The sequence below is a fragment of the Rhincodon typus genome, chromosome 5 (assembly GCF_021869965.1).
Source record: "Rhincodon typus isolate 14 chromosome 5, sRhiTyp1.1, whole genome shotgun sequence".
Lineage (NCBI taxonomy): Eukaryota > Metazoa > Chordata > Chondrichthyes > Orectolobiformes > Rhincodontidae > Rhincodon > Rhincodon typus.
In genome coordinates, this window is record NC_063336.1 from 102,226,524 (window position 1) to 102,250,270 (window position 23,747).

Below are 23,747 nucleotides of genomic sequence, written 5' to 3' on the forward strand. Positions count from 1 at the left end.
TTTCGGGCCTAGACCCTTCTTCGGTCTAGGCCCGAAACGTCAGCCTTCCTGCTCCTCTGATGGATTTCTTTTATATTGGTTGACAAATAAATGTTTGTCTGTGCCCAAGGGCTATCTCCCACGCTCTTGGTCAAGATATTTTACTTCAATCTGCAAGGGTAGACGGACCTTCATTTAAAGTCTCATCCACTGCATGGCATCTCTAACAGTGTAGCCCTCTCACTGTACTGTGCTGGAGCATAATCCAACAATACGCCACATCCTGTCTAGCATAGAAGAGGAGCAACTCAAATTGCAGGAACTCATTCCTGTGTAGTAAATTGTTTAAAGTTTAACATTATAAAATTTTCTTACCTTTCCTTTCTATCTCTCTACTGTCTTGCTCTTAATCTAATCTTTCTAACATTCTATTTATTTCTCTTTCTGCATCGATTTTATTTCACCTCATTTTCCTTCTATTTTGTGTTCTTTCATTCTCTGTCCTTAGGTCTTTTAACTGACTTCGCACATCGCATTTTAAGGTACAAAATACTTTTAAAGCTGAAGGAGAGAAAAAGTCTGACAAGTAGGGCATGCCTCAACATGCCTCACTGGAACAAATTCCAGGCCAATTATCTGGGACCATTTGATGAAAAAGGCAGATTTAGTGGAACAGATGTAATGTCGATGAGCCACGAAAAGACAATGACGAAGAGTCGTCTCGACTCGAAACGTTAGCTTGCTCTCTCTCCATGGATACTGCCTGACCCGCTGAGATCTCCAGCACTTTTTGTTTTCAGCCATGAAAATACAAACTCGTTAGATTAGTGCGTAAAATAAAATTTTAAATGAAATAACGATTTTTTGGGGGGGGGTTCGTATAAATTACACCCTAATTTCAGTTGAAAGTTCAACACAATGTTGCATTGTTTAGGGAAAAATAATATAGAACGTAAAACACCAATAGAAGGAAAACGTGGCGGGGGTTGTAGTCCTTTAGATTGGAGCATGGCTACAGTTTGTGTGACAGTCCATTCAAGGTGCACCTCCAGCGCCCAGCCTCCTTTCATTCATTCAATCCTGAGCTTCCAGCCAGAAATATCCCACAACAAAAGCTCGGTGACGGCCGTGTGAGTGACGGCGCGATAGGCCAATAAGAACACGGAGGCCCCGCTCTCACCCCGCCCCCATCGGTTGGCGTCACAGACCAATGGAAGCTGGGATGGTGGGTTTGGGGGCGGGGGCGGGAAGGAGCCGCGGAAGGGAGGGATGTGATTGGCCGCCGGGGGAAGGGGGCGGGGACCTCCCCTGTTGTTATGGCTGTGAGCTGGCGGCGTCTCCCCGTCCAACCAACATGGCTTCGGCGGTCGGTAGCACCACCACCGGCTCCACTCTCCTGCTGCCCCTCAGCGAGGCGATCAATCTCTCCATCGATCAGGTACCGTGCGTGCCTTGGTTTTACGACCGCCTTGTCTTCTCCGCCGCTATGTTAAAGTTTGAATTTGCAGTCGGAGTCTCTCTCCTTCCCGCCTCTTTCCCCCCCCCCCCCTCCCCGGGCCCCTGGGGAGGGCAATAATTCCCCTTTCCCCCCCCCTCCAGCTCCTGGAATATTTATACAGCAACCACTATCCCCCCTCCTCCGGCTGGGCTGTGGAGTATCAAATACTTCACTGGATACAGGTCTCTGCTCTAGTTTCTCGCCCCAGATCAATGTCAGTTGATGTTATTTTTTTCCTTTCTTCCCCCCCCACCGTCCCAACCCCATAATAACTGGTGGGTGGGGGTGTGATTTGTTTTTTGTTAAAATTTGAGACTCACGGCTGCCGCCTCTGTCCGGCTCTCTTCCTAACCAGCTTTTGCCTTCTTTTTTCATTTTGAAAAAGGAAAAAAAAAGTATCTCCTGTTTTTTTTTAAGCTCTTATTTACTGAATTGGATGTGATTTCCTCTATTTCTCTTCTCCCCCCCCCCCCCCCCCCCGCCAAACTCACCGCCCCGGGTCATTTAGTGTCCGTTTCGATATGCAGCAGTGTTTCCAAGTCTGTGTCTCGATTAAAGGGGACGAGTTACATCTATCTGCCTGTCAGAACGTTAGGAATCGCGACCCCCCACCCCAAGTTGCTGAGTACTCGGTCCTTGTCGCTGTTGTGCTGTAGACCCGAAGGCTGCTCTGTACGTGTTGGGTTTTGTTTTGTGTGTAAATGTTCTGCCTCCTTGCCTTAGGGGGGAAAAAAGTCCCCCCCCCCCCCCCCCACCCCCGGTAGAATCTGAACATCTGTTCTGTCGTTGATGTAAAATAGTGCACAGGCGAAGTTTTAACACTGGCTGTAAACTTGATTCTGAGGAAGTTTCAACAAGTACGACGTCCAGAAATGTTCACGATTGTCGAGCTTATTTGCGAACTAGTTGATTTAGGTTGGACGAATGTCATTGCCTCGATGTCTTGTGATTTATAGGATGATGAATGTTGAACTACTTTATAGACTGTGTTTGACGGTCCATTTCGAAGTACGAGGCGTTCCCTACGCCCAACCCCCAATTTGTATGAACTTGGAGTGAGACGCGTCTGTGATCTACTCAAATGTGCATACGAACTGAAAAACTAAGATACGTTTTAGTATAGTAAAGACGGTTTGTACATTTCCAGGGCAACTTGGATATTTGTGATGTGAAGGTTTAGGGAATCGAACTTTCTGTTGCCTGCATTTTTCACCTAGTATCGGCATCATGTATTCCAAAGGCATGTGTGGCTTAATTTTCCACAACACTCAATTAGCGTTAAAGCAAATGCTTAACTGTTTCACCATTTTTAAAAAAAACCCCACAGAGTTGATACAGTTAGGAAAGTGACTATGTATTAGAAGGAAGACTGGCAGTTGATATGCTATTGAGATGGAATCAACTGTGCTACTGGTAAAATAAGTCTTTGTAACCCGGGAGCCACAAGTGCACCTCTGGTTGTAAACGAGATAGTTTGTTTTAAAATTAAATTATTACCACCAGAATAAAAGCATTGATGAAATGGTGGACTAACATGGCAATTTTTTTGCCAATGTGTGATTGGTACACTGTACTGATTAAAACACCTTTTTATATTTCATTCATGGGATGTGGATGTTGCTTGCCAAGCCAGCATTTATTATTCCTGATACTGCTTCAGTCGACATGATGGTACATCCAGTGTGATTGATAGAGTTCCAGGATTATGAACCAGTGACAGTGAAACAAAGGAGAAGTATTTCCAAATCTGATTGTGTGTTTCTTTAGTGTGAACTCTGATATGATGATGTTCCTATGATTGTGCTGCTTTTGTTGTTCTAGATAGTGATTTTATTTAGTAAGTACTGTCAGCTTGTGGAGTTGCCCAGTAATGTTGATGGGGAAGTGAGTGAATATATAGCAAAGTCAATTTGTGTATCACATCTGTAAACAGCTTAAGACTCATTCTTCTTTTCATTTTGCAGAAGCATTATGAAGCTAAAAGTAGTCACATAGCTGACATGAGGATAGATCCTGAAACCTTCTACAAAGACGTAGGTTTAAAGGAGCAACTTGAGAGGAATGAAATGTAAAGAAGTTGAAAGAGTTATGTAGGAAGTTCCAGAGACTGACATGTAGCCAGCTCAAAGTCCTGCTGCAAGAGATGGAGAGAAAATTAGGGATGCTCAAGAGGCCAGATTTCGATGTGTGTGGATATGAGGGTTGTGGGGCTGGAGGAGTTTGCAGAGATGGGAAGAGCTGGGAACATTGATGGACTTTGAAAGAGGGTTGAGAATTTTAAAATTGCAACGGTTCCTGATCAAGCAGCAAAGTAGCATAGGAAAAACAGGAATGATAGGTAAATGGGACTCGGTACAAGTAGGGGGATGGGAAGCTGTTTTGGATGAGCTCAAATTTATGGACAATGGAATATTATAGATGATCTCAGATATAGGAATAGTCAAGTCTTGACACAATAAAGGCATGAATGAAGGATTTGGAAACAGATGAGCTGAAGTAGGACAAAGGTTGGCCAGTGTCAGAGATGGAAAAAGACAGTCTTGGTTGTTCTGCAGAAATGTGGTTGAAAGTTCATCTCTTAACTATTTCATCAACATTGTCAACATCCTGGTTCAGCCTTTGGACAGTTACAGGATGATGGATCGAGTCCCTTTAGCTAGGGAACAGAGTTCATAGTATGGAATAAAGGCAACACCTTTTGGTCTTCCCAAGGTTTAGTTGGAAGAAATTTCCATCTATTCGGTCCTGGATGGCATTTAAATCTGATAATGTACTGTGGTGAGACTTGCTCCATCAAAGGACAAGCTAGCCTGTTTGTTTCTTTTTGTGTTTTTTGTATTTGTAGAAGGAATAATAGACTCCTACCTTGTGCCACGGAGATGGTTGAAAGGATTTACCGAGGCAGGTGAATCATGTTGCAGAATATCAAGTCTCTGACCTGCTTTTGTAACCTTGGCATTTGTGGCTGGTCCAACTAAATTCCTGGTCAGTGGGACCAGGATTTTGGTGGGGATTTTCCAATGGTCATATCATTGAATGTAATGGCAAGGTGGTTAAACTTTCTGGTACTAGTTAATTGTCACTTATCAGTCCAAACCTGTTTGTTCAATTTTCATTTGCTTCATTATCTAAAGCAGTAATCAGAAAACATTCTTATTTCTGCCCATAAGATGGAGAGAAAGGAATAGCTGATTTTGGATTGGGGTCACAACTGAAGAACTCGGTGGTCTGTGGTGTTGAGACAAACATGAGAGCCAAATAGTGGTTGAAATAAATAACCAGTTAAGTTGTATTGGAAATAGTTGCTGAATGATAACTAATGGCAAGAACACCGACTTGCTCTGTACTTTTTGAATGTTGCCATAAATTTCTTTGCCTAGCCGAATGGGTAGATAGTCTTTGTATTCAGCACATCAGTTGAGAGGTAAAATATGCAATGAAAGCTTAAGTGTAAGGAAAAGGAAAAAGAACAGCAATGCAGTTGCTATTATTTGCCATGGAGGAAATGTTAAACTAAATGTGATATCTTCAGAAAATGGACAAGAAGGAGAAAAGGAAAAATAGGACTTGGTAACTATCTGTGACTTGGATTGCACTCTGAAAAACTATCTATTTCTACTTGCACCATTCTTTCTAAATTTTATTTTATAATTAATTTTGTGCAAAGAGGTAAACAAGTAATTTTTAAACATACTGTAACTTGCATGATATTATGCTCTCTTTAGTTCAATTTTTGATGTGTTTATACTCTTCTTGTATACATGTATTAATTTAAGTTTTTTTTTATAAATAATAGTTTTGGGCAGAAGTTAATCAACATGATCAAAGATAGACTATCTATTGACTCACTACATATAGTGCAAAGCAGTTTTAGTTGAATGCAGAAGCCAAAATACTATGAATGTTGGAAATACTCTAGTCGGGCATCATCTGCTGAGTGAAACAGGATATAATTCAAATTTTCTAACCTTGAGGTTAGAATTGTAAGAATTGAAAGAAATTGGAGATGTAATTTGTTTTAAGTGAATAGAGGTTAAGAAAGCATTGGTCTGATGTCCCTTGGGACAAAACAAAGAATAAGGTCTGTGACAAGATAGAAGGTAAGAGAGATTAAATGACAGAAATATTGATTGCCATCGCATATCTTGCACAATGAGACCAGTAAAGAAACAAAAGCTGGTTCAAGAGGATATGCAAGTGTGAATACAGCAACTCTAGTCTGAGTTTTCAGAATCACCATTTAGTAAACAAGAAGATTACACTCTCCACTTTGTAAGCCAATCACTGGAGTTGCCTTTAGGAAATGAGATGTTTTTGTCTCTGTCTCCCCTTTAGTTTTCATGAGAAAATGTAGTCAAAGTACATGTTTTATCCACTTTATCCTGCTGTATTATTCTGTACAAACGTAGTTGATCATCTGTCTCACCCCACTTTCATGCCTTTTCCCACATTCCTTAAATATACTAATGATAAGTGTCTGTAATGGTCTAGGGTAAAGATTTTTAAAGTTCCATAGTTCTTTGTTTTAAATGTTTTCTATTTATAACTAACAGTGAATAATCTCCCATCTCCCTTCAGCATCTTCCATCTGCCAAATTTATTGCCTTTTCAATTAATCTGTCTTCATCTGTTGTAGCTTCTCCTCACAATTTATATTCCCATCTAGCTTTGTATCATCAGCAAACTTGGATACATTATTCTTGATGCCTTTTTAGTCCAGTTTGAATCCACTTTTAAGTTCTCCCCTTTAGAATCCAAAAGATGTATTGGATTCAGTGTTGACTCTTTCTTTCTGTACGGATGCTGCAAGACATACTGATTTCCTGCAGCATTTTGTTCTCCTCTCTGATTCCAGCATCTACAGTGTATTACGTTTAATGAGGCAAATATTGAAATAATTGCTACATCTGCAAGTTAGGCTATATTAACTCATGAAGAATGACATCCAGGCCCCTCTTGGACAGTAATACTTCCCTACTCCTCTCCATTTCCATGAAAGATTCTGCTGTGCTGTTTTGTTTTCTACCAAAGTGAATAATTTCACATTTGTTCACATTATTTCTCACCTGCCATGTTTTTGCCCGTTTACTTAGTCTACCCAACTCTTCTTGAGCTTCCTTGCTTCTTTCAGACCTTTTGTTTTCATGTGGTTTTGTCATCAGCAAATTTAGAAAAGTGAACAGTTGTAAGCCTAGTACTGAACCTTGTCGCACCCAACTAGTAACAGCCTGCCACCCTGAGATTCGGTTTGTTTCTAGGCTTTGCTTTGTCTGGCAGTTCTTAATCCAGCCTAATATTACACAATCCCATATGATCTAATTTTAATTACTAGCTACCTGCGTGAGACCTTATCAAAAGACTTCTGAATATCAAAATTTGCCACATCTGGTTTTCTTTTGTGTTGCAAGTAATAAAATGAGAGTCCCAACAAGTTTGTCAAACATCATTTCTCTAACATAAATCCATGTTGACTGCACCATTGTATCATTATTTTATAAGTCGAGTTATTAATTCTTTTTTTATTTCTAACACTTTCCCTATTACTGACATCAACCTAACAGGTTTCCAATTCTCCATTCTCCCTCTCCTTCCCTTTTTAAATGAGGAGTTTACATTTGTTACTTTCCAGTCTGCAGGAATCTTTGCCAAATCTACAGAATTTTGGAAGTATCCACTACCTCCTTCAATATTCTGGGATGTTACTCTTATCGGCTAGGGGATTTACCACCCTTCCATCCAGTTAATGTTTCAAGTGCTACCTCCTTTTCCTAACATATTATTTCTTCCAGTTCCTCAGTTTCACAAGCCCCTTTGTTACCCAGTGTTTCTGGAAGATTTTCTGCATCCATCTATATTCATGGAGGAATTTCACTGCTATTTCCCCGTTCTGTTTTTAAATACTCACTTTTCTGGCTGCATGATGCAACATTTGTCTGGTTAATCTTTCCTTGTCACTTGCTAAAGAAGCTTTTGCAGCCTGCCTTTGCTTCTCGCTAGCTTGCATTCACATCCTTTTTTTTTCCCTTGATCAATTCCTTGGTAATCCTTTAGATTAGAAGCAATTTAGAATCCAGAGGTATAACACTTTTTTGGCACCTTGTGTTAGATCACAGATATCTTACAAAATCTTACTTTGATTAATAACAGTTGATTCAACTTTCCCGAGTGTCTTTTTGTACTTCCAAGGAATCTATACTTCGAGAACATGTAATACTATTTTAAATAGCAGCCATTTTTTGTTGACCATGTCATCTTGTGCATTTTTCTGGTCCATCATGAATAACTTGCTGCTTGTACCTTCATTGTTCACTTCCTTTCATAGAAAATATTCCCTTTATCCCAACTCTCTCTTTCTGGTCCATTAGCCTATCCTCGTTCTGTGTTAAAATATTAACCTAATCTCTGAATCCTTAATTTGCATTTGAACCTTTTTTTGAGTGGTGGCTTATTGAAGTATTTTGGAAAGGATGTGGCAAGCAAATGCATCAGAACACTGCCACCTGCATATTTTCTTCTAAGCTACACACCATCTTGGCTTGGAATGTATCATGGATACCTTGCTCTTATTGGGTCAAAATCCAAAATCCCTTCCAAATTGCGATTGTACCTGCACCATTTGCATGGTTGACTTCAAGAAGACTACTTTGTCATCCTGATGGGGTGGTTATCTAGGTCAGTTGGCTGGATGGTAATGCGGAATGACTCCAACAACATGCTTGCACCTGCTGAGGTGAATTCTTGCCTTCTTAATCTCCGCCTTCTCCTGTGGCGTGGTGACCCCTATGTTAAAGTTGTTATCAGTCATCTCTCTAATGAGAGCAGTCCTATGATTCTGTGGAACCATGGTTATGCTACTTCCCAAGGGCAATTAGAAATTGGCTATAAATGGTGGCCTAGCCAGCAGCACCGACATTTCATGAAGAATGCAGTATAGATGTAAACAAATAATAGCCAGCTAGATATTGGAGTGATGCATACCTATATGGATTGAAAGGGGCCAAGACATCTCTAGCTAATTCAAAAACAAGACCTGCTTGAAATTATAAAGGGGGACAGGACCATTACAATATGTACAAAACAAGGGTTTGTTTTTCACTGTAGAGAAGTGATTGCTTTACAGAGTGAAAACCTATTTAAAGCAGCAAAGGGGACCTCATGCATGTAGGGTGGAAAATTGGAAAAAAATAGTCACTAAACAATCTTGAAACATGAGGAGGCGTGATCATAGCGTAATGTGCAAAGCATAAAAATTGATTAGTTTTACAAAGAACATGATCGCTGTGGAATGCATTGATTAGACACTTGTCTAATTTCACTTGGGGTTTCAAGTAGTAGAATAGTTTTGGGTAACTTGTCGCCATGATATTAATTAGGATGCCTAAGCACCTGACGTGACTTTATCGTGTATAAATATGCAAAGCCAACTATGATCAGGGAGAATCCTATCTCATGATCAGGGACAATATCTCTTCTTCAGCTGTACTCCCTGGGTGCAAACTCAAAAGCTGCCTTGTTTGGACTCTCAACTGCCTCTGACTCTCGTTATTTGAACTTGATGATAAACGAGTGTTTTTATTTGGTTTATACATCTAATTAAGTCCTCTTTGAAGCTTCCAGTCAGTGTAACTCCTGAAGATGTTCTTTTCTGTATTAAGTACCCTAAGTACCTCACTTTTATGAACTACCTTTTCTGGTACAGATTTTGTGACTTTTACTGGTGAGAAAAGACGCAATATTTGTTCTACATCTCTCGTACCCAATGCTAATTTCTCCTGCGTCTGTCTCTGAGACAAACATTTAATTCGGCCACTGTGTTTCCATCATACTTCTCAAAACAATTGCAATCTATTTTAATGCAGAAATCCTATTAGTTTTCCATTTATTTTCCTCTTAAGTCACTTTTTTCATTGTCTTTTGGTTTCTCCCATAAATTTCTGAATGCCTGATGAGTGCTTGCCAGAATACTTTTTTTCCTATGGCAAGTTAATTGTAGGCCAATGTATCCCTAGAGGCCAGAAAAAGTGTTTTAAGGACACCATAATGAAAAATTTCAACATCATCGAGAGATATGAGAGATTCCCTTCTTGGATTGCTCTGTTTCTGTCTCAGCAACAAAGGTGCTATCTCTTCAGCCAAAGAGACATGCTGACTAATTGGGAACATAAATGGACGTCCAGCACCAGCAGCATCTTTTCTATATCAGCAGTGCATTCTTCAAACTGTGTCCTGAAGAGCTGGTGCAGGGGCAGGGATTGATGCTTTTTTTTTTTGGATCATCGGTTGGGGGGTTGGTGGTGTAGGCAAAGCAAGGCAGAGAACGAGGTAAGACTGCTAAACAAAATTGCATTTATTACAATGCAAGAGGCCTGACAGGTAAGGCAAATGAACATGGGACTGGGATATCATAGCTATTACAGAAACATGACTGAGGGAGGGGCAAGTTTGGCATCTGAATGTTCCAGGATATCTGTGCTATAGGAAGAATAGAAAGCTTGGCTGGGGGGTAGGAAGAGGAGTAGAGTGGCATTTTTGGTTAGGAATAACATTCTGACTGTACTTAGGGAGGATATTCCTGGGAGAATGTCCAGTCAAGTTATGTGGGTGAAACTGAGAAATAGGAAAAGGATGATCACCTTATTGGGATTGTACATTAGCACCTTACACCCGCGCGCGCCCCCCCCGGCCCCTGCCAAAATAGCAGAAAATTGAGAAGCAAATTTATAAGGACATCTCTGATATCAGTTAGAATAATAAGATTGTAATGGTAGGGCATTTTAACTTGCCACTAGGCTGGGAACTGCCATAATGGAGAGCACTTTAGGGCCAATGACCATAATTCTGTTAATTTTAATTTTCCTTATGGAAAAGGATAGATCTGATCTAAAGTTAGTTATAAATTGGAGGAAAGCCAATTTTGACAGTGTTAGGTAAGAACTTCAAAAAGTTGTTTGGGAGAGGCTATATGCAGGTGAAAGTGGGAGGCCTTTAAAAATGTTAGTATGTTCCTGTTAGTGTGAAGGGTAGAACTGGTAAGTGTAGGGAATGCTGGATGACTAGAGAAATTGAGGCTCTGGTCAAGAAAAGAACATAGAATAGTACAGCACAGGACAGGCCCTTTGGCCTGTGATGTTGTGCTGACCTGTCATCCTACTAAGATCAAACTACCCTGCATACCCTACATTTTACTATCCTCTATGCGCCTATCCAAGAGTCATTTTAAAAAAAGTCTCAAGTATCTGACTCCACTACCACTGCCGGCAGCACATTCCACACGCCCATCAAAAAGGAAGCGTATGGCAGATTTGACAGTTGGGATTGAGTGAATCCCGAGAGGAGTATAAGGTAGTATGGGTATGCTCAAGTGGGAAAACGCGAGGGCAAAAAAGTGACGTTATCTCCATGTTAAGGAGAATCCAAAGGCATTCTACAAATACATTTAAAGGAAGAAAGAATAACTAGGGAGAGAATAGGGCACCTTAAAGATCAACAAGGCATCTATGTATGGAACCACAGGAGATTGGTGAGATACTAAATGAGTATTTCGTGTCAGTATTTACTGTGGAGCAGGAATGGAAGCTACAGAACTTGAGGAAATAAATAGTGATAGCTTGAAGTCTCCATATTAGAGAAGAGGTGGTGCTGTTGTCTTAAAATGTATACAGGTGGATAAATCCACAAGATCTCGTTGTGTATGCCCCAGAACTTTGGGAAGCTAGGGAAGAGATTGCTGGGCCCCTTGCTGAGGTTCCTATCAGTAGCCACAGGTGAGAAACTGGAAGAGTGGAGGTTGGCTAATGTGGTGCCATTATTTAAGAAATGTGGTAAGGAAAAGCCAGGGAGTATAGACTGGAAAACCTGATGGTGGTAGTGGGTAAGTTGTTGGAGGAGTTTCTAAGGGACAAGATTTACATGCATTTGGAAAGGCAAGGACTGGTTGGGGATAGTCAACATTGCTTTGTGTGTAGGAAATTATGTCTCATGGACTTGATTGAGTTTTTTTGAAGAAGTGACAGAGAATATTGAAGGCAGAGTGGTAGATATTGTCTATGTGGATTTCCGGGTATTCCAAGGTTCCACATGGTAGACTGGCTAACAAGGTTAGATAATATGCAATCTAGGGGGAGCTAGTCAATTGCATACAAAATTGGCTTAAAGACAGGAGACTGGGGGTGGTAGCAGAGGGTTGTTTTTTGGACTGGAAACCTGTGACCAGTGGCCTGTGTGCAGCAAGGATTGGTGCAGGGTACACTGCTTTTTTTGTCATTTATATAAATGATTTGGATGTGAATAAAGGAGGTATGGTTATTAAGTATGCAGATGACACCAAAATTGGTGGTTTTAGTGGATAGTGAAGAAGGTTATTTCAAAGTACAATGGGACCTTGATGAAATGTCCTGTGGTCCGAGTGAGTGGCAGATGGAGTTTAATTTAGATAAATATGGTCCCTTGCTTTCGGCAAGGCAAATCAGGGCAGGACTTGTACACCTCATTCCCCAAGGGCCCCACCATGTTGTAGGACCAAGGGACCAAGTAGTACAGGTGCAGAGTTCCTCAAAAGTGGAGTTTCAGGTAGACAAAGTATTGAAGAAGGCATTTGGCACTCATGCCTTTATTGGTCAGAGCATTGATATAGGAGTTGGGATATCATTTTGCAACTGTACAGAACATTGATTAGACCACTTTTGGAGTACTGCTTTCAGTTCTGGTCTCCTTACTTTAGGAAAGATGTTGTGAAACTTGAAAGGATTCAGAAAAGATTTACATGGACGTTGCTGGGATTGAAGGGTTTGAGCTGTAGGGAGAGGCTGGAGAAGTTGAACAGGCTGGGGCTATTTTCCCTGGGTAGGGGAGTCCAATACTGGAGGATGCAGATTTAATATGAAGGGGAAAGATTTTGGAGACCTGAGGGGCATCCTTTTTCATGCAGAGTGTGGTGCATGTATGGAACAAGCTGCCAGAGGAAATGGTGGAGGTGTGTACAATTACAACGTTTAAAAGGCATCATGTTTTAAAAGTACATGAATAGGAAGGGTTTAGAAGGATAAGTGCCAAATGCTGGCAGATGGGACTAGATCAATTTAGTATGCCTGATCAGCATTGACAAGTTGGACCAAACGATCTGTTTCCATGCTGTGTAACTCTGATTCTGTGACTCTTAAACTAGACTGATTTAAGTCATTTGCAGACACCTCCCACCTGAAACTTAATTCAGTGATCTCTCATTGATGTCATCTTAAACTGGGAAGAGTGAACACATGCAGCACCAACCAAAGTATTAAATAAATGAAGCATATTGAATTTTCCTTTCTAGCAAATCCTCTCCTGAAGTAATGAACAGAAAAAGGAAGTATTCTATTTGATAATGCTGAGTTCTTATTTGCGTGAATGCAAAAGGAAAATTTTAATTTTGTTTCATTGTTCGATATGAGTTGGTTCACTTGAGTCAAGAAGCGGAGATCTTGTTGTATACATATTCGCTCCTCTAGTAAGTGTAATATTGTTTCATCTTGGAATTTCTGCAAATTCCCACTTCGAATCGCCAAGTGCCTGATACTTGTATGGCATAACCCTAAGTGCATTAATGTTCTGTTTTCTTCATGCCAATCGTGTTGGTAGTAAAGCATTAGCATCCTTTTTAATTCTCTGTGTGAGCAGTTTGATCTTTTAGATGTTCCTCTGAATTTAAAAAAAAAATTCATGAGGGTGTTGCTGGCTAGGCAGCATTTATTGCCCATCCCTAATTGCCCAGAGGGCAGTTAAGAGTCAACCACATTGCTATGGGCCTGGAATCGCATGTAGGCCAAACCAGGTAAGGATGGCAGTTTCCTCCCCTAAAGGAGATTACTGAACCAGATGAGTTTTTCCTGACAATCGGCAATGGATTCATGGTCACCATTAAACTCCTAATTCAAGTTTTTAAAAAATTTATTGAATTCAAATTCCACCATCTGCGTTGGCAGGATTCAAACACAGGCCCACAGAACATAATCTGTGGCTCTGGATTAACAGTTCTGCGATAATACTACTAGGCCATCACCATCCCAATGTCTGTTGCGTTTTGTGCCAGCTGTATCCACTTGCACACAATATCCAGTTAAGCACTCTACTTAAGACAATGATCAAGTTCATACAAGATATGCTAATTGAGATATAATATTTATTTGTTTTAATTTGTTTGGCCTTCACCCTACTGTAAATGAAGGGAAGAAAGAGTGAGCTTTGGATTTCCACATTTTTTAATGGTTTTCTCTGGAGCACCAAGTCTTTAGGTCACTGCATATCCATGGCAAATGAGTCTTGTTACTTGATTTTTTAGCTTTTGATTGTTTTATTCCCTTGCCTCTACTGTACTCTTCGAGTTCCTTAAGCATTTTTACTTCCTTAAATGTAGTCACGCACATGTTGCATAACCATTTGTTCTCTCGAAGAAATCATCCGTTTTTATACTTATGGCTGTAAAGTAAATGATAGTTGAATGTTTACCTCCTGTGGGTATAAATAGTGAGACTTTTACCTACCCTTATCACACAGAAGCTGCAAATGCAGATAATTTATTCTATGGCTGATAAGGTCGTTTTTTTTTTTTTGCCTTGTGCGAAAATTATCCTGAGCTTTATATTAAATGTTTTTTTTTAATTTTGAGCATTGATTTTGTAGCTCCCCTCATGTCCACTCTATCTCTCAAATACACAAACATATGCATGTGCCCTATTATAATCCCAATGTCAAATATTATAATATCTGATAAGGCAACCTCTGAATGAAACCTGCTTTAATTGCTCAAATTTATTTTTTTGCAGTTGGTTACTATGATGATTAGTTACTGAACATAATCACATGGGCAGCCAAAGTTCATTTCAAAATAAATACAACACTTTGAAATACTTCACATAAGACATTGAAATTAAAAATATCATAATATAAATGGGAGAAACATACATATCACTGTTAAAAGATTGAATTTCTCTTTCAGATACTCCATTCCAAAGAGAAATTACTGTTTGCTTTCTTTAATTTATTGTTCTGATGTTGTGAACCCCCTTTTCACTTCTGAGGACCCAGATTGCTTTTCCATTTTGATTGGCCAAGAAGCTTTGATAAACATTTTTTTCAACATGGAGATTTTACGAAGCTAAAACCAAACTGCCCTTCTGCAAGGATGAAATTACTTTCCTTTGAACTGAAGACTTTAGTCTTCTGCTGAGAAGAAAGTGAAACCTGATTCTTCTGAACTGAACACAAACCAACTTAGCCTGATCACTTATTTTACTACGTAAATGTTTCATCAGTTAATACCAGGGGTAACATGCTTTCATGGGAATTGTGTTTTTGCATCACTTTTCCAAATTACATGGTTTTTAAAAAATCATTGCCGTCACAGAACTGAAATTAAAATCAATTTGCCTTTATTTCAAAAATCTAAATTCCCACGTTACATTATACACCTTTTAAATCACAATGCACATAGATGCATACTGTACTGTAAGCTGTATTATTTTGCTACCCTTTGTGTAAATTTAAAAAAAACCTGAACCTACATAGCTCTGGAAACTGTACAGCTGATTACAGTCCAGGAAACAACTCCACACTCTTGCATCACTAGTTTTGGAGCTCCCCAAAGATCTTTCTCCACTTTGCCAAATACATGTTGACCTCGGGAGCATTATCCTGAATTGTGACTTTAGGTTCTAGCGAATGATGAGAAACTGAAGTCCATAGGAAGTTGGCAGGATCAGGGGAAGGAGTCCTACTTAGCCCAAAAGAAGGATGGGTATGGTTTTTGAGGTCAGTCATTGCATTGCCAGGACATCACTGTAGGAATTCCTTAGAATATTGTACTCTGGATATAAGGTACCACGCAAAAGGTTAATACGCAAGTTAAGATCACATGGGGTGAGAAATAATTTATTAGCTTTAATGGAGGATTGGCTAACCAACAGAAAGCAGTAAGCTGGGATAAATGTGTCCTTTTCTGGTTGGCAAGATGTAACCAGTGGGGTGCCACAGGGTTTAGTCATCTGGCCCGATCTATTTACAGCCACTTCTCATGGCTTGAATGCAGACATAGAAGGTACTATAGTCATATTTACAGATGATACTTTGCAACTTTCTAAAATAAGTGGGAATAAAGAAATTTACAAATGGAGATAGGTAGCATAGGTGAATGGGCCAAAATTTGGCAGAAGGAGTTTAATATGGGCAAGTGAGATTATCCATTTTGGTCAGAGAAATAAAGGCAATTTATTATCTACGTGGCGAGAAACTTTGGTGCAGAGAGATCTGGGTGTTCTTGTGAATAAATTGCAGAAAACAAGTATGCAGGTGCAGCCGGTAATAAAGAAGACAAATGAAATTTTGTCACTTGTTAAATGGAAACAAGTATGAAAGCAGGGAAGTGTTGCTGCAGCTGTACAAGGCATTAGTGAGATTGCATCTGGAGTATTTTGTACAGTTTTGGTCCCCATAAGGAGGGATGTAATTGTCATGGAGGCAGTTCAGAAGGGATTCAGTAAATTGATTCCAGTGGTGAAAGGTTTGTCTTGTGAAGAGACAAGGAGTGTTAGGCCTATAATCTCTGGAATTAGAAAAATTGACATGGAGAAGATGTTCCCTCTTGGGGCAATCCAGAACAAGAGGTCATAGTTCCAGGATAAGGTATAACAAATTTTAAAACAGATGAGTAGAAATTACTTCCCAGAGTCATGAATCTGTTGAATTCACCCCACCAGTGTGGTGGATGCTGGAACATTGAGGTAAATTAAGGAGGGCAAGTTCTTAATTAGTAAAATGTTGAAGGGTTACAGGGAGTAGGTACAAGTGGTATTGAGGCTGAGATGAGATTAGCCATGATTGTATTGAATAGTGGAGCAGACTCAAGGGGTTGAATTACCTACTGCTGCTTCTAGTTCTTATGGTCAACCATCTTCTGTTTCTTCATAATGATTTTTCTCTCCATCATAATGTCAGAAGTTGGGATTTTTCACTGATGCACAATATTGAATCCCAGTACTGACTTTGCACCTATGAAAGCAGTCTGAGTCCCCATGTTATTCAGTAGTATTAGTATCACTCAATGTGAGTCCTCACATCTTTGCACCAGGATTGTTACCACTGACCTGAAACTGAACTGGACCAGCAATGTTTTTAAAAAAAATTGTCTACAAGAACAGGCCAGAAGCTAGAAATTCTGCAGCAAGTGACTTCACCTGTCTCGACTGCTTCACTGCCTCTATTGTAAATCTGCTTATCCATCACCCAGCATCAGTTGAGCAGGAATTTCCTTTACTTGAGTCTTGGGAAGACTGAAACATTTTCTTTAGCCTTCATATTAAAATTTTTCTACCCATTGGTTCTAACCTCCATTCTGACCACTTGAGCCAAACCTGCTTTTGAATTCTAGTTAACCATGAGAAGAGCTCTTGACCTCATCCTGTTCATTGCTAAAATAGTCTACTTCTATTTCTTCTTTGCCCTTGCTGCTGAACTATCATTGATGCCTTGATCTCTCCAGATGCACATATCCATCGATTGAACTTTTTCATTCCTACCTTTTAGTCCTCCACCCATGAATTTGAACCCATCCAAAATTTTCTATCCTTAACCCACTGACATCCAGTTTCATTCAGCCATCACTTTTTTTTTGCTTGCTGACCTACATTTAATTCCTAGTTTATCAATGCCTTGATTTTTATCCTAGTTTTAAAATTTCTTTATTTTCTGTACCCATCTCTTTCCAATCATTCAATCATCAGTACAATGGATGTTCTCAATTTTGACCTCCTTATTACTCCCTGACTTTTCTCCATTCACCAAAGGTGGTTGTTTCTCCAGCTTTCTAGGATCTATTCTCCCAACTTTTCACTAAAACCCTCTCCCCCTGTACTTTTCTCATCAAGATACTGAACCTTCTGTCTTTGTTTCATTCAGATACATAATTTGAATAATGTTGGGATGTTTCCAGTAAGTGGGTCAGGCAAAAATTGAGATCTGAATTTCTCCCTGGATAGGGTTAGAGAGCTCTGTCCCCTTGTGTACTGGCAGACTGTGGATAAAGAAAAGATTCTGTACGATTTTCAGTCAGTTATTTCCTTAATTCTACACTTTAATTTCATATGTATGCACGATTGCTTTCAAAGTTAATTTGCTGCCATTCTTGATTAGTGAGTAACACCAGAAAATTCTGCGTTTGTTTTGAAAAAAGTCTTTTTGTTTTCTCCTTTTTTTTTCCTTCACCGCTCTTGTGGTTGGGTATGTACTGTTTAACTGCATCCTAAATTAGTAGCTCAGCTTGTGCATGAGTGTAGAAGCTAATTTTAGGAGGGATAGTTTTTGTAGATGGAAGGGTGGTGCAACTGAAGGGCATTTAAAAGTTGATCCACAGCTGTTTCATTAGGTTACAACTTGCAGATATCTTTTATTGGCGGTATCTGCAGCTTTAATTATTTTCTGGTTTAACAGTATTGGTGTGGACTGGATTTGAAAGTCATTTTTAGAGGAGGATTTGTATAAATAATAAATTCTCACTTTGAAATACCTGACAGGGAGATTTTAGGCTTGCCTTTTGTATAAGTGTCCTTCTCTGAGCACCTAATTAAATAACGCTAAATGTGACTATAGTTCCATAAAGTTGCATGCTCATTTTTTATTCTTAACAATCAAATCTATTGTATGTGAACTTTGGTCTGGATAATTCTCTTGCAGTTTAGACTCTAAATTATCCTCTGCCTGTCACCAGGACAGCACTATTCAGAGTTGAGTTAAACTGGCTGTTTTGTTCCCTGATTAATTCTCAATTAGTTTTTCTATTCACCTTTGCTTGTGTCGAAATTGTTTGTGGGCTTCAGAACCCTGGAGCAACCTCGCATGATGCCACTGAACTACAGGCCAATGAGCATAAATAGCATTAAAATAAAACAAAGAACTGCTGATGCTGAAGATCTGAGACAACAAAAATAAATTACCAGAGACACTCAGCAGGTCTGGCAGCATCTGTGGAGAGGAGGACCACTGGACTCTCTGATTTCACTTCACCGATCTGCTAGGTCTGTAAGATGTGCTGAGTTTCTCCAGAAATTTGTTTGTTTTTCAGTATAAATAGCATACTTTGGACAGAGGTGGACACTACCACATCAAACTGTACTAATACTGGGCTAGCTCTCGAGTCTTCAGAGAATATGAAAATTCTAATGAAGATTAGATTAGATCTTTTATCTAATATATAAGAGAACCTTGGGTATCTATGACTATCATGTATCACAGCATTTAGTATTCATAATAAAGTGTTACTTCAAAATTTTTAAACCTGAAGATAGCTGATTTTGCCTTTTCCTCAATCTGTCTGTCTTGAACCCAAACTGATAGTTTGGCGCCGATCGCACAAGATTTTTGTTCGAATTCTTTTTTTTTTCCTTAAATCAAAACTGTAACTTATTAGCTCTTTTTTAGAATTTCCCTCCTTTTTTTTTATTTCAGGCTTAAGAATCAGGAAAAACTGCATCTTGACATCATTGTAGTATTACTTTATGGTTATATAAATGGCAAAATAAACCACATTTATCAAAGTAGGAAGCGTACCAACCTGCTGAAGAAACTTCCCATGAAGCAGAATATTGAAAGAACCCACAGGAACTCGGCATAGACCTTAATGCAGATCTATGATCAGGGCTACTGTTTTAGCAACTGATTCTATTAGAAAACTGAAGGTGGATAAATCTCCACGACCTGATCAAGTGTGTATCCCAGGACACTGTGGGACGTTAAGGAAGAAGTTGTGTGGCCCCTCGCAGAAATAATTGTATTTTTCTATAACCATGGTACTGGAGAGTGGCTAATGCTTATCTTTTTTATTTAACAAAGGCAGTAAGGAGAATCTTGGGAGCAATAGACCTGTGAGCCTGACCCCGTTGGTGGTTAAGTAGTGGGAGGTGACTTTGAAAGATAGGATTTACATGCATTTGGGGAGACAAAGACTGATTAGGGATAGCCAACATGGTTTTGTGTGAGGGAAATCGTGTCTCAAACTTGATTGAGTCCTTTTGAGGAAGTAACCAAAAGGATTGATTTGATGGCAGAGCGGTAGATGTTTACATGGATTTCAGTGATGCCTTTGACAAGGTTCCTCTTGGTAGATAGATTAATCTAAAGTTAGATCACATTGGATGCAGTGTGAGCACACCAATTGGATACAAAATTGGCTTGAAGGCAGGAGACAGGGTGGTGGTGGAGGGTTGTTTTTTTGGACTGGAATCCTGTGACCATTGGTGTTCCACCGGGATCAGTGCTGGGTCCACTTTATCATTTTTATAAATGATTTGGATGACCATATAGGTAGCATGGTTAGTAAGTTTGTGGATGACACCAATATTTGTGGTTATAGTGGACAGTGAAGAAGGTTATCTAAAACTACAAAGATCTTGATCAATTAGGTCAATATGCTGAGGAGTGGCAGATGGAGTTTAATTTGGATAAATGCAAAGTATTGCATTTTGGTAAAACAAAGGCAGAACTTGCACAATTGATGGTGGGACCCAGGGTAGGGCTGTAGAATAGAGAGCTAGGGGTTCAGGTATATAATCCTTTAAAATTTGTGTCACTGGTAGATGGGGTGGTTAAGAAGGCATTTAGCACACTTGCCTTCATTGTTCAGACCTTTGAGTATAGGAGTTGGGACGTTATGTTGAGGTATTGCAGGTGAGGCCGCATCTGGAATACTGTGTGCAGTTCTAATCTGCCTGCTATAGAAAGGATATTATTAAATTGGAGAAGTTTCAAAAGATTTATCAGGATGTCGCTGGGAATTGAGGGGATGTGTTATCAAAATAGGCTGGGACTCCTTTCCCTGGAGCATAGGAGGTTGAGGGATGACCTTGTAGAGGTTTAGATAATCATGAGTGTAGATGACATGAATGGCAAGTCTTCTTTTTTCCCTAGGTTGGGGGATTTCAAGACTAGGTGACATATCTTTAAGGTGAGAGGGGCAAGTCTTTAAAAACTGACATGGAGAGACTACTTTTTCTGAAGAAGGGTCTAGACCCGAAACATCAGCTTTCCTGCTCCTCTGACGCTGCTTGGCCTGCCGTGTTCATCCAGCTGTACAACTTGTTATCTCCTGGAGAGACTACTTTTTTTTACAAACATGAACCATTCTCCATTTAACGAACTGCAAGCGGAAGCGGTGAATTCAGGTACAATTACAATATTCGAAGAACTACACGAATAGGAAAGGTTTGGAGGAATATGGGCCAAACACAGACAACTGGGACTAGTTTAGATTAGGAACATAGTTGGCATGCACTAGCTGGACCAAAGGGTCTGTTTCCATCCTAAATGACTGAGTCCGACTACTTAGAATTCTAAGAATTTCAACAATTGGTCACATTACAGAAGCTGGACATTTTTTTTGTCCCCGAGTCTTTGAATCTTTGAAAGAGTCTTCGAAAGGTTCTTCAATGTGAGATCAAGCAATGATGCTGGGGATGATTTTGAAATATGTGACACGTTTAAATATCCAATACTTTTAAATGCAGTTATCCAATATGCATTTTTGCAGGAGTGGCTTCAATGTGGGTATTTTCCATACAACCTGTTCAGAGAAGTTGTGACAACTCTGGAGCAGGAGGGACCTGAACGCATACTTCCTAGCCCAGAAGAAGGAACACTACCACCATTTGTGAAGAAGTGGTCATTATGGATGCAATACCCCTGCCCCTGCTCCCTTAATGGATGACTGCAGTTACCATTCCATCTGGAAAAGACTCTTTTTAAATGATGGAAAATTTATTTATTAAAGTGCAGTGTAATTCTGCTGTTTTAGGTTTCAATTTTATCCTGGACCGATGAGATAAGTTCACCAAAAATTGAAAATACTTAGAGTGAGCAGTTCTCGTGAATTAAAAAAAACCTTTTCTTTTGCCTTAAGAATAGAAGTGCTGAGATCATGTTTATAAGGCTTTGGAGGATGGGGGTGGAGCTGACGATCCTAGGAATTACCCATACCCCTCCTCTCTTGTATTGAAACCACAGGTCCCAACCTTAGCCATGTACTATGTGTGATCAGCAAAACTTTTTTTTTCAGTCTGAAACACTAAGAATTTTGGTTAACTTCTTTTATCTAAACATGTCTGTGAGGAAAAGAAAACGTTGTTTAAAAAAACTTCTTAAAAAAATGTTTCAGCAGTTGTTTTCATAAATGCTTGCAGTTGACTTACTGAAAATATAAAATGAATTATAAAGTGAGCTATGATTTTGTATCTGAATAGACCACTCAATATGGGCTGTGATGCAATTTAGAGTTTAACTGATGATTGTTTTAAGATTGATCACCTTTTTACTATTAAAACTTTTGACCAAGAATAGCACTTTGATTCCCCATGGGCAACTGTCTGTGTGGAATTTGCATGTTCTCTCCATGTTTGTGTGAATTTCCTCTGGATGCTCCAGTTTCCTCCCACAGTCCAAAGATGTGCAGGTTCGGTAGATTAGCTATGGTAAATTGCCCAGTGTTCAGGGATGTGCAGGCAAGATGGATTAGCCATGGGAAATGCAGGGTTATAAGGATAGGATAACTGGGTGGATCTGGTTGGGATGTTCTTCGGAGGGTCATTATGGACTCGATGGGCCGCATGGCCTACTTTCACACTGTAGGGATTCTATTCTGTGAACAATTGTTGATGTCTATAGCTGAAAGGTAAATGCACTGTCATATTACAGGCTTGACCACTCCCATGAATTTGCTCTATTTGTGATTTAAAATTAGCTTTTGTTTGAAAGCAGTTTACTCCCTTTGTTTTAAAACGATAACATTACATGATGTGAACTTGCTAAGTAATTGGCTTGTTCTTTTCAAGTCCACAATACACAATTGCTCAATAACCAGGTTCTTGGGCCAGTTTTTAGATGCTGAATTTCATTTTGAGGTAAATTTTATTGATTGGCATATGTAAATTTCCAAGTTTCAAATCAAAGGAAACTGAAGTGAAATGATCCTTTATTGCTCTCTTGCATGAAAGTATAACTGAATGTTAACAATTTTGAAAAGTGATTTGATTTTTGTTTCAAGATATTAAAGTTGTTCTTGTGTGGTGATTAAGCAGAACTTTTCTTGGATTTAATTATTAGGAAGACTGAAGTAATTATTTTCAGTACCCACTTCAAACTCTATTCCCTAGCTGCTGTCTCCATTCTTCTCCCTAGCAACTTTTTGAAATTAATTCAGTCTGTTTGTGACCTTGGTGCCACTTCTGATCTCCATACTTATCCCATCGCTGAGACCACTTATTGCCACCTTTTGGGACTTTGCTCCTGAAACAAATGCCCATGCCTTTTGCCCTATGATCAGGTGAGGAGGTAGAAATTTGAGCTTTTTTTTAGGGATAGAAGGAGAAGTTTGTCTCGTACGGGCAAGACTATAAAGGCAACTGAAGTTCTTAAAACCATTTGTCTTGAGGATTCTAAACCTGAGATCAGTTGTTTAGTTGTTGAGTCATATTGTACAACAGTGGCAAAGTTTGTAGATCTCATGTTGTCCCAAATTGTGTTTTCATCAGGCACTGACTTTGAGGTAGAGAGGCTTTCTGATTCTTCAGAATTCCTATTTCTTTTTCACTTTGCGCACGTGGCTTTTGATATAGGTCCCTTTGTATGTTCTTGAGTCTGCTCCATTGCCCTTCCAAGCTGAATACTCTACACATGTCCTTTCATCTTCCAAAATGAACTTGTGCTAGTGAGAATTAAACAATATATCTGAATTTGATGCTAACTTTGTCTGCTTTCACCATCTTTGGATGAAATGGTATTTGCACTCAGTGCAGTGTGTTTGTACATCTCTCAATGATTTCACAAATCTTGCATCAGCCTGTGGTCAGGTTTCCACAGCAGCCATTTTGAGTCAGTGTTTGTCTTTTTTAAATAGAGACCTTCATAGACTAAAACTATTTTAAAAATTAGTTCATGGAATTTGAAAACTGGCAGTCCATGTTTACTATTATCTTTTGATTCATAACCGTGTCATACCGTGTTTTGCAGTGATCTTATGCAGTGCTTCAGGATATTTCATTATTTTAAAGATGCTTTTTAGATACAAGTTGGTACAAGTCTACTTACTTACTTCATGATTTAATTGCATTATTTCTGCCCTTCCTAACTATTATACTAAAACTTACCCATGTTCATGTCCAATGAACCATCTGAACAGGAGTCAAGCTGAGGCTTGAACAACTGAGATGGGGAGGTTTTCAGTGGTTAAGTGTAAAGATGAAAAGAAAAGCAGTAT

At 39.4% G+C, this 23,747-nt stretch overlaps 1 protein-coding gene across 2 annotated transcripts in view; it reads left to right on the top strand.

Moving 5' to 3' along the window:
- Positions 1-1,278: 1,278 nt before the first annotated feature.
- Positions 1,279-23,747, top strand: part of LOC109936631 (lysophospholipid acyltransferase 2-like) — a 100,679-nt gene continuing 78,210 nt past the window's right edge. The window contains exon 1 of one of the 2 annotated variants that reach the window (XM_048597368.1): positions 1,279-1,417. In XM_048597368.1, coding sequence (XP_048453325.1) covers positions 1,334-1,417 — 84 coding nt within the window. In that variant the 5' untranslated portion in view covers positions 1,279-1,333. The remainder of the gene's footprint in view (positions 1,418-23,747) is intronic. The other variant, XM_048597369.1, reaches the window with a different exon arrangement.